Source organism: Quercus robur, chromosome 5 (assembly GCF_932294415.1).
Source record: "Quercus robur chromosome 5, dhQueRobu3.1, whole genome shotgun sequence".
In the NCBI taxonomy this organism is placed as follows: Eukaryota; Viridiplantae; Streptophyta; class Magnoliopsida; order Fagales; family Fagaceae; genus Quercus; species Quercus robur.
The window spans coordinates 34,028,982-34,043,773 of NC_065538.1; the positions used below are offsets into that span (position 1 = coordinate 34,028,982).

The window sequence follows — 14,792 nt, forward strand, 5'->3', positions numbered from 1 at the left end:
TATCAGTGTTTTGCCATTGAATCTTCATTATATTTGTTGTATCAATTGTTCTACCATAGCATCTTCATTATGTTTGCTGTATCAGTTGTTCTGCTAACTCAATTTCTCTGTTGTAACTAACCCATTTGCTATGACTAACTTTCTACTATAAGACATTTACTCTTAAGTCCATAAAAAGTGTGCTAATGTCTACGAAGTAAAGTGCATATGTATTTGTTTATCTTTCTTGTCTCTATTATTGGATGCTAGGCTTATGCATAGATTAGCCCACAACACGGTCCTGCTAGAATATTGGGCCAAGCCCAACTTCCAGACCCACAGCGAAACGGACCTAGGCATAGCAAGACAGGCCTCAGCCCGTTGACACAAAAAACCCACCTACAAATTTATTAAGAGAACCGTATTTGGTCGAGATGAAAAGTTGGTGGATGAAAAGAAGAAAAGGAAAAATGGAGAGAGCACTTGCATTTTTCATCCTTCGGTAACATTAAAAAATGGTGAGGAAAATAGATAGTATTGGATATTTTCCACCTACACCCACTAAAATCCAATATCTTCGATTCGAAGAGAAGATGAAGAAGGAACAAGGGGTATTGATGTTATATTAATATAACTTATGTACCCCTTTTATTAAAAGGAGAAATTACACTTTGGCCACCTGTGGTTTGCCTGAAAAACACTTTGCCTACCTGTGGTTTAAAAATTGGCACTTTACCTACTTAAGGTAAGCTTCGTTTGTCTCCCGTTACCCATCTCTGTTAAAAACAGGGGTAAATTTGTATTTTTGCTACTCTTTTATATCCTTCTTCTCTCAAAACATAAAAAAAACTAAAAAATCAAGAGAAAAGAAGATCTAAAAGTTAGGTTTTATAAAATTTAAGAACGATCATAATATTTACCCTTGTTTTAAGAAGGTTCGTTAAAGGCAAAGCAACATCGATAGCCTATTATCTAAGGGACCTTTATAAACCTACAACTTTATGGGTGTTATTCTTAGAAGTAATTAAACTGAAATATTTTTTTCTTACATGTGAATTAATCTGAAACTTTAAACATGCATTAAGAGCCAAAATGGTCATATACCACTATTTTGGAAAATTGTATGGATCTACCACTATTTGTGAAATATTTAACAATCTACTACTTTTTTGAAATTTGATTTTGTGGAAATCAAATTTTCCACTTTTTTAAAATTGTTCCATGAACTCGAATACCATGGAGAACTCGATTTCCACAAAAACGAGTTTAAAAAAGGTGGTAGATCCCTACATATTTCAGAAACACTGGTAGATTGCAAAATATTTTCAAAAACAGTGATATTTGGCCATTTTGACTTGCATTAAGCATAAAGATAAAGTTTGGCCTCCATTTTATTCACTTTAGTTTACATCAAGATAGGAGACTCCAATTTTTAAGGGCAATTTTGATTCTTTAATATGCGAAGTGTTTTCACTTCGTACACATTGTTTATATATATATATATATATATATATAGCTACTAATGGTTGATGTGAATGATTTACTAATACTAAAGTAAGTTGTTACCATATGCGTTGTGGAGCACTCTTCACTGTTCGCCTCATGGAAACATGACCACCGGCAAAGCTCCCAACCTTACGGAGAAGTTCATTAGATTGCTTCAAAGTAGTCTGGCCAACGAATGCTAATCGTTGAATGGTGGAGCTTGCCATGATTTACTACGACAAGCTTCTTGTTGTAGTTTTTTTTTTTTTTTTTTTTTTTTTTTTTTTTTTTTTTGGGTATGTTGAAAGTTTAGAAGATGGTGTGGAGAAGCCTATGGAAATGAATGAGAACAGGAATCAGAAGATGTTGTGGATTAGAATAATCTACAAGTTTTTTGATAGGCCAAGAATGTATTAACCCCTTGTGATGAATTAACAAGTTAATTAGCGAAGTTAATTAATTAATTCAATTAGCATGCAATACGCATGGTAGCACAAAAAAATCACCAACTAAGTAAATATGCAGCGGAAAATAAATTGACACGGTAATTAATTTACGAATGTGGAAAACCTACACGGTAAAAACCCTATCAGGTGATTTTAGGTCACTACTCCCGAGAATTCACTATTATCACAACAAGCGGTTACAAGTAAATAAATCCTAGTACCTTATACCAACCTACAATTGAACTCTTACCTCAATACCCAATTGGGCTTGTTCTGTAGTGACAATCTCTCATTTCAATGCATAGCTCCCAGTACGTGACTAACCAATTTGATGCACGAATTCTAGCACGTGGCTTACTCACCAATTTGAGAAGGATGTTGGCTGCAAAGTTCTTCAGTTCATCATACGATGAAGATCATGAAGCTCCTTGGTTACAAAACCCTACGATATACAAACACAGCAGGTTCTTGAAAAGAAAGATGAACTAGGACATATGTCTCCGGTTCACAATATTCTTGTGAAGAACTTTTGCATTGAGTTGCATCAGCTGTGGCGGCCCTTAAAACAATCTTTAAATATGTTTAGGGTTGTGAGAAAAGAAAGCCCAAACATCTATTCACGAATTGGAGTGAAATCAGATCTAAAAAACTGATTTTCATAAACCTCGACAAATACCCTATCTATCGAGAAACTATTGAGCATCGGGCTTAAACAGCTATTTAAACCTCGATAGATACTAGCTGTAAAGTGTTGAAATCCAGCACTTCTTCACTTGATTCTTGGACAGACTTACATGGCTTTAACACTTGAACTTGAAACCTTGTTCCTTGAAGTATTAAACATATTCTAGATCTACCTAATTACAAGTAAAGTGCATTTTGTCAAAAGATTAGCCAATTCTACATTTACATATGTCCTAACATTGTTGAGGGTTCTTTTTACGTATCTTATACCTTAGACACATGTCTTGGTGTTATTAGACAATGTTTAGTCTAGGCTTTTTCTAAGAAGGAAGTTAGGGCTGGCGCTTTCATGGAATGGGCTCCAAGATCCCATTTTGCAGCTGCCAGTTTATGCGAAAACATTGAGTCCAAAACCTAGGGGATGACGCTGCAAATTGGGCTTATTCTGCCATGCAATAAAGTTTTTTGCAACGTGAGTGACTTTCCTTCATTTCTACTACAAAATGAAGCTTTTTCTAGATTCTGCTACGGAATTAACTTTCCTTAGCTTTCTGCTATGTAGTAAAATTTTCTGCACTTTTTAGCAATGTGGATTACTTTTCTCCATCTCTACTATAAAAGGAACATTTTTCCAACTTCTACTGCAGAACTAACTTTCCTTAACTTTCTGTTGTACAGTAAAGCTTTTTGCTATGCAGTAAAATTTTCTGCACTTTTCTACAACGTGAATGATTACTCTTCCTTTACTATTGTAGAAATACTTTTCTACTTCCAGCACATAAACAAATTTAAAACCTAAAGAAAATACTTATCAAGCAAGTGTTAGTTTACATGGGTTAGCATATTCTCAAATACATATACATACATATATGCGTATATATACTTATACGTATTAACATATATATATATATATATATTGGACAGAATAATAATTAGTTCGTGTTAAAAGAAAAACGCATAATAACAAATAAATAAGAAAGTTTCAGCAGAAAAGTGTAGCTAGCATAATTGCTAACACGGTAAATATGATAAAAAATGTGCTACAACAGAATAATTAATACAGCAAGTAAAGATACCACGACAGAGTAATAAATATAGCAAATATGGTAAAAGATGCCACAATAGAACGGGTAATACTACAAATATAAGTTCTAACAAGTGAAAATCAAATTTATTTGCCACCAACATTAGGTGTGGAATCTTTCTATGGAAAAAGTGAACCAAGAAGGAACCTGAACTCCAACTTGAACAACCTTGTCATAGGCTTTTGCCATCAAAGTTGTGCATTTTAGAGAATAGGCCTAAATGGCTACTAGTTGTTACTTTTGGGGGACTTTAAAGAGTTAGTTTGTTAAGAGTGAGGGAAAAAATGGTCTATTGATTTCTGCCCCCAATTTTGCTGTGTTTTCTATCTTCTTTTTACCACTTTCTATCTTTTTTTTTTCTTTTTTTTTTTTCCTTTTCTCTGTTCTTTCTTTCTCAGTTTCTTTTTTACTACTGTTTTTGCCATGGGTCTCTCTTCTCTCAGTTTTCACTACCTATTTCCCTTAAGTCCTTCCTCTGTCCCCTATAAGTGCCTCCCTTTTCATCTATGTCTACTGCCCCTCTTTATAATGGGTTAATTCCATGGGATTTCTCCATTTTACCCCAAAGGCTTCACCAATTGCTTTTGGTTGGTTATGGACATCCATTCAAGACTGCCTACCAGCCCATTGGTTGCCCGACCACTACCACTACTGGGTAAACCCAGTGCATTCTCTTTCTTCCACTACCCATTCCATGGCAAAATCTCCCTTTGTTTGTTCTTGCCGTATACCTCTGCCTCTGGGTTCAAATGGATAAGGATCAAGTTACCTCACCACCTACCTCTATGGTATGCATCAAATGGTTCCAACCATATACTACCTCTTTTGAATGAGCTACCATCCTAGCAGGGTATATTCCCAAAAGAAGCCACGGTTGAAAACCAAATATAGACCATTTTTTGCCCTTACCACTAAACAACACCCTCTAAGTTCCTTGACCGTGGGCCTACCTCTCTTGTATTGGCTGGGTACAGGTTGGTGATGCTCCGATCCTTGTGTGTTTGCTCCACTATCTTCTGTTTTTGTCTTCTTTCATTCCCACGCCGTTTCTGCTGTAGCAAATTGGTTTTGTTTCATACTGCTGCATGTCTCTTTTGCCCATGTTTATCCTCTATGAAGGAAGGTATAGGCTTTTGAGCTTACCTTATTTTCTTTTGTTTTTTCTCTAATTTTGTTTTCTTTCTCATTCACACACTTTCTGCTGTTGGCTTTGTAATATTTCTTCATGTGTTTCTTGCTATGTTTGTCATTTCCTTTGATTTGGCTTTTCTTTCCTTCACACAGTTCTTACTACTGACACTTTCTGTTGTTCCTTGTTTTTTTTTCATCATGTTTCTTCATATTAGTTTTCACTCATATCCTTTTATATAAAAGGATTTGGACCTTTGTAGGCCAAATAGTGTTTACTGGATCAGAGGGTATTAGATCCAATTGGCCTTATTCTACCAAAGTCATTCTGGTGAAGAACTGTATTCTGTAGTAGAACTGTATTCTGCTACAGATCACTTTCCTTGCATTTCTTTCTTAGCCCAAGCATAAGTCTAGGCTTTTGTTTCTTTTATGTTTTTCTTTGGGCCTTTCTTGCTCTTTGGTCTTTTTGGTGGGCCTTTGGGCCTTGTTTTTATTGGGCTTTTTTCCTCATGGGCTTTTGGGTACAGATTTGCAAAAAACAAGCATCAACACATGTCAACACCATCCTATTGGTCCTTATATTGGATGTGGTCCTTATAAAATTTAAGAACAATCTTAATTTTTACAAAACCTAGAGACAAACTGAGCTTACCTCAAGTTAGTAAAGTGCCAATTTTTAAATCACAAGTAGGCAAAGTGCTTTTCGGGCAAATCACAAGTGGGTAAAGTGTAATTTCCCCTTAATAAAATCAGTCGTGTGATCTGGGCTTCTTCTTCTTCTTCTTTCTTTTTATTTATTTATTGAAGAAAATGATAAGAGCTTTTCTTTTTATAGTTTTTTTTTTTTTTTTGGTCCTTTTAACTGTTGAATTTATTTATTTTTTCCTTTTCTTTGTACGTTTAGTTGCTCTTCATTTTTTTCTCTTTTGGTTCTATTAGTTGTTTTTGCTTTTATAGTGAGTTGTGTGTATATCTTATATACTATTAACAAAAGCAATTCTTTCTAACTTTTTCTCCACAAAAAAAAAAAAAAAAAAAAAAAAAAAAAAGAATAAGAGAAAAAACATCTTATGTAACCTCACTATAAAACACACATTGTGGGAGACAATTATCCTACCAATTTTCTATTCACTCAAAAATTTCCATCCTTCCATTTTGTCATCTTTCCAATAATTACAATCTATAAGAGAAAGTCTATGAAAACAATTTTTATGCCACATGTGCAACAGTAAATAATGGAAGAAAAATTAGTAGATTAAATGAAAGTTCCGTAATTGAACATGTCATTAAATTGCAGCCAACTGTGTGGTCCTAAAACAACTTATGCCTCTTGTTAGTTGGTAATTGGGTACTCTTTCACAGCCATTTATGAATAAGCCGTTGTCATCAAGATACACAAATAGGCCAATAAAGTTATAATAAGACTCATTCTTAAAAAAAAAAAAAAAAAAAAAAAAAAAAAAAAAAAAAAAAAAAAAAAAAAAAAAAAAAGAAAAGAAGTTAGGTAATAAGACAGAGGGTATGAACAGAGGATAAGACAAAAGTTAGAACAGAGGGTATTGTCCACAGTTCATTATGAATAATGAACTGTGGACAATAGCACCTCATTAGTGGATAAGACAAAAGTTAGAAGGCAGATGGAGAACAAAACCTCAAAATCAAAACCAGAAAAAATGTGTTGTTAATCTCAAACACCCTCCCCAATAGATCAGCAAGCCATCTTTACAATCCCAGTTAAACACAAGAAACACAAACCACCCTCTCTCTCTCTCTCTTTGCAAATTGAAATTAGATACTATTAAATATCAGTATTTTTCCCCCTTCCTCTTGGTGTGTTGTTTACTTGTTTTCGAGCTCAAGTTAAAGAAACCCAAAATCAGGCCATTAGAAAAAGTTGTAAAGCCAATCTCCAAAGAGGGAATAAAGCAGGTTGACACCATTCAACCAACCGAACTTGATGGTTGAAGTTGCTTCGGCTGAACCCAGAGAATGCAAAAAAGAATTATCCTCCAATAAATCAGACTCTGAGAACAGTGGAGAGGGACCCTTTCAGAATGACTCTACAAATGAAGGTACGGATCTAGACCAAGATCACAGTTTAAGGAATATAGAAAATAAGTGCAACGTTTTAATGATGATTATGTTTTCTGGGCTTCTTCTTTTCCCATGGATTTTCTATTACATATTCACAGAAAACAATGTCCTCTCTGCAGTTTATTCACAAGGGGGCATGTCCGTTGTAAGGATATATTAGTAAATTGTCAATTGGGGAGTTACTTTGTATTTGTAATTGTAAATATCGGCATGCATGACACCATATTAAATCATGGTTATTATTTTAAGGGTAAAAGCCAAGTGTCTTTGGCCTACTGATATGTTTCAGATTCAATTAGAACTTCGTCTTCTATCCAAAAAAGGACAATAGAGCATATTTAAGTCTGAACAATGTCCACTGGCCAAAAAAAAAAACCTAAACAAATGATTTTATGTTATAGAGTAGCCTGCTATGGAATGAAACCCAAGCAAATTGGCAAATTGCTAATGGGATTTGTAAATTACCAAGATATTAGAAAATGTGTAGAGAACTTTGCTTAAGGTATCTGTAAAATAGTGTTCTTTGGAATAATGAATTCTTTAAAAGTTGCCTCTAAAAGCGCATTTGAATCTGTTAAAATGAAAATTGTTAAGCTCTTTCTTATTCAGTGTAGGTGCTCCAAAGAAGGGACGGTCAAAATCACAATTGTATGAGATTTGTGCTGCAAACTATTGGAAACCACCTTTATTTGAATGCTGCAAAGAAGAAGGGCCAAGCCATGCAAAAATGTATGTTTAACGTCTGTTACTTGAAAACACAAATCCAAAATCATGCGAGAATGGTTTCAAATTATACTATAATGTGATTAATTCTAGAATTATAGTTGTCTTATTTAGCATCAATCCTGCCATAAGCAATTCTACTATTGGGAAAATTCATGAAAGAAAGTTTTTACAACATACTACTTGTCTTAGAAGAAAAAGAAACTAAGAAATGCTTGGAGTTGCAACTAAAACCTAATCTTTAGTTGAAGGGAGCCATTAAGTTTAGAAAATGCAGATACATCAAACTAGTAGGTTTTTTTTTTTTTTTTGGTGAGGGGGTTCAAAGTAGTAGTTATATCCATAACGGATATGTATCCAATATAGATACTCCAGATACAGCAGAAACTTCATTATTTTTTATCTAGTTTTTCTCTCCCTCTCACAAATTCTCTCTATGTGAAGCAAATAGTTTCTTAATTGGTTGTATTGTTAATATATTGTCTTTTATCACTTTTTCTATCTTTTAAAATGAAAATGAGCACAATCTGTATGAGATGACAATTAGTGGTGCTTCCCTGTATAATGTCCTAAATTTTCAAGAATGTCACATGGGTATCTTGTACCCATTGTGGTGCTTCCTAATGAGATGACAATTATTGCTATTAGCCCCTCACATCGAAACTAGGAGTGAAAGCAGAATTAATTAGCAATAACTGGTATATGATACAATATTACTTCCAAGGAAGCGTACATTGTTATTGACTAATTTATTGTTCTAAACAGGTTCACCTACAAGGTTATTGTTGAAATAAAAGAAGCCTCAACTACGGTTTTGGAGTGTTTTGGTGCCCCCCGATTGAAAAAGAAAGAAGCAGCAGAGCATGCAGCTGAAGGGGCACTATGGTACTTAAAGCATATTGGTTTCTCTCCAAAGGAAAATTAGACTAGCTCCTGATATGTGTGCGCCTAGTCCATTCCCATTACTAAATGGAAATCACATTTTGATTTTAAGCTCTGAAATTTCAAGTTTTGGAATTCCACATTGAAAAGTAGAAAAGTAAAGAGGAATAATGCTTCCTACATAGTACAAGAAGAGGGTTTATAGTTGAAGCCTTATAGGGTCTAACCAAAATGGAAGTTTTGATATAAATGTTGATTTCCATCTAAGTCCTCCCATATGAGGAATAGTGTAATATTTTTAGGTTGAAATACGCCTACACAAAAATATATGCATAGTTACGATTTAGGTTAGGATGAAATTTAGTTATAAAATTGGTTGTAGTTTTATGTTACAATCTTACTCAATATCTTTTTATTAAGGTAAATTTTGATAAATCCATATTTTGATTACATTTTCTTCTTATATCCTTCACACTTGCAAAATTTCTAGAAAATTAAACATCAATAGCTATGTCATCAATAAATTATTTAAATTGCAAGTTTTGTAGTGTTATTTTATTTTATTTTATTGTTTTTTGAGAGACAAGTTGTGAGTTTGTAATTGTTTTGTGTGTGCAATGATGGTTCTAGAAATTTTCTCGAGAGTGGTTATTATAAAACTTAAATTATACAAAATCTAATAAAAAGATAATTTTATATATTGACAACAAAAACAAAAAACAAAAAATATGCAAATACAAATTATCTTACAAGTTCATTCTAAGAGTTTTCTTATTTTAAAATTATTGCATGATAGTCTTATTATCAATGTTACAAACTACATATTTTTCAAAATTTTAGTTCAATATAATTTTTCAATGCTATGTCAATTTTGTCAATTAGAATTTCACATTAAACATTTGATTAATGATATAGCTATTGATTTTTTATTTTATTGATATTTTTTAAGTATGGAGGATATAAGAAGAAAATGTAATCTAACAATGGATTTGTCAAAATCCACATTTAATAAATAAATAAATATATATATATATATATATATATATTAAGTGGAATTGCAGCCTTAATCTACAACTAAGTTTATTGTCAAACTTTGTGTAAAGTTTATTTATGTTGGGCCTATAAAAATTTAGGGTAGGCACAATTTTTTTTTTTTATAGCTAAAAAATAAAATAAAATAAAAAACTAAATTTTATATATAATAATAATAATAATAAAAATTCCAGATTAAGGTAGTCTTGTGACCACCCTAATTTAATGTACAGCAGCCCTGTGTGTGTGTATGTGTGAATTAATCAAGTTTTTGTAATTCATGTCATCTTCAGTAGATTTTAGTTAATGTCACATATGAATATGTGTGTGAATTAATCAAGCTTTTGTAATCAATATCATCTTCAGTAGATTTTAGTTAACGTCACATGAATTTATGTATCCCATATCCTAAAACATGATACTAAAGCCTCTGCCCTTAGAACAAGAAATATATAGCAACCATAATCTTGGTTCTTTTCATATGAGTTTAAATTCAATAAGAATTTATGTAAAACTATATGTTATCATGATCAAGATTCTACGCGGGATCAATGAGAGGGTTGGAGGATCAGCAAGAGGGTCATAAGATCCTACTTTCCATTTAAAAAAATTACTAAAAAATACCATAATTATAATTCATAATTTATATTAAAGAAATATTGAAAAAAGTAATTTTTGACACAAAAAGATAAAGTTCAAAGTTCAAAATTTACAACTCACAAATACCAATTTCTAAGTTAAACAACTCAAAGCATACATAATGTCTCTAATAAACAACTCAAAACAAATAACAATGTTAATACCTAATGTCTCACATAAACAACACAAAACAAATAACAATGTTTCGAACAACACCACAAACACACTCAATCATCAAGACCAAAGTTTTAGTTACCTTGGATGGGTTCCTCAAATTATAGTTGATTATTATAAACAAAATTCTTGTTATTGTTAGTGGAATCACACAAAAATAAAAATCACCTTCGTTGTCAAATGGTCTCTTTCACAGTGGTATCACCATCAGATTTCTCAGCTTCTCATGCTTGCCTTCTACTCGTTTATTAGGTTAAGGTGGTGATTGATGTGAGCTTTAGAAATTTATTTTTATTTTTTATCAATTTGAGCTAGACCTACTGGGCTAATCTATTTATTAGATTATATATATATATATATATATATATTTATATAATCAATTTGTCACCTTTGGGCTCTATTTAAAAGCCCAAAATAAGCAAAAGAAATTTGAATTATCCTTTATAGCACAGGATCTTTAGTATCACTATGGGATCGAGATTCTATAAGATTCTAAGATCCAGATCAGGATCCCACAAGGATTTCACTTAAATAGAGATATTGGTGAGATTCATGACATTTTAGGAATGCAAGATCTTTGGATTTTGAGATCCTAAGATCTAGATCAGAATATTAATAACCAGTTATACCCTTCAATAATATTTGGCCACATTAGATTTGTTTAAATCAAACAATAGACACTATCCCACTCATTTCTATTATAGAGATTAATTAAAATAATAATAATCATATTATTCAAACCCTACGATTTATTGATTATAAATTTTAAAATATTAAAAATAAATAAACCCTTTATAGCTCTTTCAATTTCTCTGTCGACAAAAGCTAAAATCTTCCTTCCTAATTTTAGTGTTGAGACTTACAAACCAATCTTTATTGATCTTTATTATAGCCCTCTATAATCCTTATACACTCTGTTTGTTTTGAAATAAAATATTTTATATGTAAAGAATTTTACATGTAAAACATTTTCAAATAAAATATTTTTAAGTGTTTGTAATGACAAGTAAAAATTTTCAAGTAAACCACCAAAACGGATGGCTCAACATTGAAGTTGTTGGTGTTAGAGGTCCAGTGACTGGACCGTTGGAACCGGCAATTAGAACGGTGACTCCTATGACTGAACTACCAACGATTACTATTGGAGCAGTATCTCCAATGATTGGATCACCAACGGCGTCTTTAGTTACCAACCTCCAACACCAGTTATAGTGCGACGCCTTCGGCCATCAAACCACCAACATCGATCGCAGGTAAGGAGTCTCTTGCCATCTAACTATTTGCACCAGTCACGAAGTGGAGTCACCGTCAACCGAACCATCGGCACCGGTCATGGAGCAAAGTCATCGGACAACGAACCAACGACACTAGTTGTAAGTCGGTGGAATAGAGCCTCCAGCTACTAGACCACTAGCACTGGTTGTTTGAGTGATGTCTTTGGCCACTGGATCGGTGACCTAGTGACTAGATGGGGAAGGGAAGCCTCTGTGTGTTTTTGGAAAATGTTTTACCAAATTTTCAAATGTAAAACATTTGACAACGTTTTATAAAGAATGTTATTGTCAATGGAAATATGCAAAATTTGCAATGACTCATTTTAACTTAGAAGCAATCCAAAGTAGTTTCTCTTCCATTATTAATCTAAAGTCATGAATTCACTTTATTATCTTTTATTACTCTTAAATTGATATATGTTTAAAATTATATGAAAAAATAAATGTTTAATAATGTGAGGACGAGGATCCTAAGTCTGATTTAAACGGGCAGTCAAGGTTATTTCTAAGGATGCACCTCGGACCTCGGGGATGAGCACTAGTTATGTGAGATGCATAAAGTTAAAACATCAAAAAGGAAAGAAAGCAGACTTGGTACGAAATATGAGAAGGATGAAGAAAGAAGGGTATAGAAGACATTCCCTCTGCATTAAATACAAGACAACCACTCCTCTGGCCACATTAATGAGGAAATGACCATGAATAGTGGTGGCACAACTAAGATTACAGGGTTAAGCTTACCGGTATGCTCCAGATGGGATAGGAGTCCTAGGAGTACAATCTCAACCCTCCAAGTGTAAGGTTCAGATGATTTGTGGCTAGATATAAAAGGAAAAGGAAGATCCAAATGCAGAGGGAGGAGAAAGAAGGAAGAAAACCATTCTGTAACCAAGAACTTGAACATTTGTACAAGTCTAAGAGAGAGATAAATATAAGAACATTCCATCCTCGGACTTGACCAAGAAGTGTTTTTCCTTTCAATTTGTTTGTCTTAGTCATTCCAGCACCAACTAACCTATTGTGACTTAGTTTTAACTCATTGAACGTTCAGTAACAAACCCACTCTCTAACAAATTTATTGTTGTGGGCTTATTGGGCCATTGTCCAAATCTTTTGGTTCGTGGATCGAAACAAGCCCTAACAATTGGTGTTGTCTATGGGAACTTGAACGCTCTTAAGCTCGTTCAGTCATGGTGGGTTCAAGGCCAAACCGAGAAGAATTTATGGGATCGCAACGTCAAGATCATTTTCTTAATCTTGAGCGAAGGAAAGATTGTGAAGTTAGTGTGCACACGACTCACACAAGTGGTAGTCATTCTAGAACTGGGAGTCATATTTCGCATGGAGAAGATACCAGGAACCTGCAACTGATGATAGATCATTTACGTAGAAAGTTACGTCGTAAGCAAAGGAGGGGGTCTCTATCGAGCTCAAGGTCCCAGTCTGATGATAATGACAGTAATAGACCTAAATCAAGGACCCCTCATAGTGAGTCTTTCTCTTATAATGAAGAACACCATCATAAGCAAAGGAGTAGAAGCCCAACCTATAGGGGCTTAGGGAGTGATGCTTTAAGCAAGGCTTTGCGTCAAATCTCAAAGTCACCGTTTACAATAAGGATTGAGAGGGAAAAGCTTCCACAGCAATTCACATAGCCAACGTTTACCATGTATAATGGTAGGATGGACCTGGTGGAGCATGTCAGTCATTTAACCAGAGAATGGTTGTTCACTCAAGGAATGAAGCCTTGATGTGCAAAGTATTCCCATCTAATTTGGGGCCAGTTGCAATAAGGTGGTTTGATGGGTTGGAGGAAGGAACAATTAGCTCCTTTAAATAGCTTACTAGAGCCTTCGGGGCCCGATTCGACACTTGTAGTAGGGTTCCTTGTCCCCTGGACTCTTTGCTATCTATGGCTATGCGAGAGGGTAAGACTCTGAAGACTTACTCGGATAGATACTAGGAGATGTTTAACGAGATAGATGGAGATTTTGAGGATGTGGCAATAAGGACGTTTAAGGTCAGCCTACCCACTAAGCACAATTTGAGAAAATCCTTAACTATGAAGCCTGCTCGAAGCATGCGTCAATTGATTAATCAAATTGATGAGTATAAATGGGTTGAAGAGGATTAGCAGTAAGGGAAGGGGAAGGGGAAGGTAATCCCCACTGACCAAAGAGACTTTAGGTCAGAGAGATATAATTACAATCAACCCAAAAAAGATTTTACTGGATATATTGGGCACACTACTGCCCAGGTAGTTAGCATAGTGATTAGGGAGCCTATACACCAAATCCTTGAGAAGAAAAAGAATGAACCATATTTCAAGTGGCCGAATAAGATAGGAGGAGACCTTATGAAGCATAATCAAAGCCTTCATTACCAATATCATCAAGACCGAGGACACACTATAGAAGATTGTAGAACTTTACGTGACTACCTAGAGCAGTTAGTCAAAATTGGGAAGTTGAAGCAGTTCCTATACCAACCCTCCAAACAGGGGAGTCAGGTCAGGTCGGCACATCAGAAGGACGCTTCCTCGAAACTGCCCCTGGGAACAATTAGTGTTATTCTCACCGCCCCAGGTTAAACTAGCGCATATCTATCAGGGGTTATGTCCATAGCAAAACCACACACTAAGGATTCGATCCCTGAGTCTAAGTGAGGAAGAATGGAAGTCCAACCAGTTTTGAGCTTCTCTGATGAAGATAAAATTGGAACTTATCAACCACATGACAATGCCTTAGTGGTCACCCTTCAAGTAGGGGGGGTATAATGTGATAAGAGTCTTGGTGGATTAAGGTAGCGGGGCAGAGATTATGTATCCTGACCTGTACAAGGGACTTACGTTGAAACTTAAGGATTTGGCTAGCTATGATTCCCCTCTGGTGGGGCTTGATGGGAAAACAGTTCTTCCAAAGGGCCAAATCAGATTGTCTATTCAAGCAGGGTCAGAAGTTGTTGAAGTAGATTTCATTGTGGTTGACGTGTATTCCCCCTATATTGCTATCATGGCAAGACCTTGGATTCATGCCATGGAGGCTGTCTCTTCAACTTTGCATTTGAAAGTGAAGTATCCCTCAGGAGACTAGGTTGAGGAGTTGATTGGAAGTCAAGCTATTGCCAAGCAATGCCTAGTTGCAGCTATTAGACACTAGTCCGAG

At 34.5% G+C, this 14,792-nt stretch overlaps 1 protein-coding gene across 1 annotated transcript; it reads left to right on the forward strand.

The window, feature by feature from the left end:
- The first annotated feature begins 6,336 nt into the window (after positions 1 to 6,336).
- LOC126725828 (ribonuclease 3-like protein 1) lies at positions 6,337 to 8,680 on the forward strand. Its single transcript, XM_050430800.1, has 3 exons — positions 6,337 to 6,882; positions 7,519 to 7,633; positions 8,393 to 8,680. The coding sequence occupies exons 1-3, from the start codon at positions 6,768 to 6,770 to the stop codon at positions 8,550 to 8,552; spliced, it is 390 nt and encodes a 129-aa protein (XP_050286757.1). The 5' UTR covers positions 6,337 to 6,767; the 3' UTR covers positions 8,553 to 8,680.
- The last annotated feature ends 6,112 nt before the right edge of the window (positions 8,681 to 14,792 follow it).

Coding starts and splice junctions, on each gene's coding strand:
- LOC126725828 (XM_050430800.1), top strand. CDS start 6,768: ATGGTTGAAGTTGCTTCGGCTGAACCCAGAGAATGCAAAAAAGAATTA. Junction 6,883..7,518: donor GAATGACTCTACAAATGAAG/GTACGGATCTAG, acceptor TATTCAGTGTAG/GTGCTCCAAAGAAGGGACGG. Junction 7,634..8,392: donor GGGCCAAGCCATGCAAAAAT/GTATGTTTAACG, acceptor TGTTCTAAACAG/GTTCACCTACAAGGTTATTG.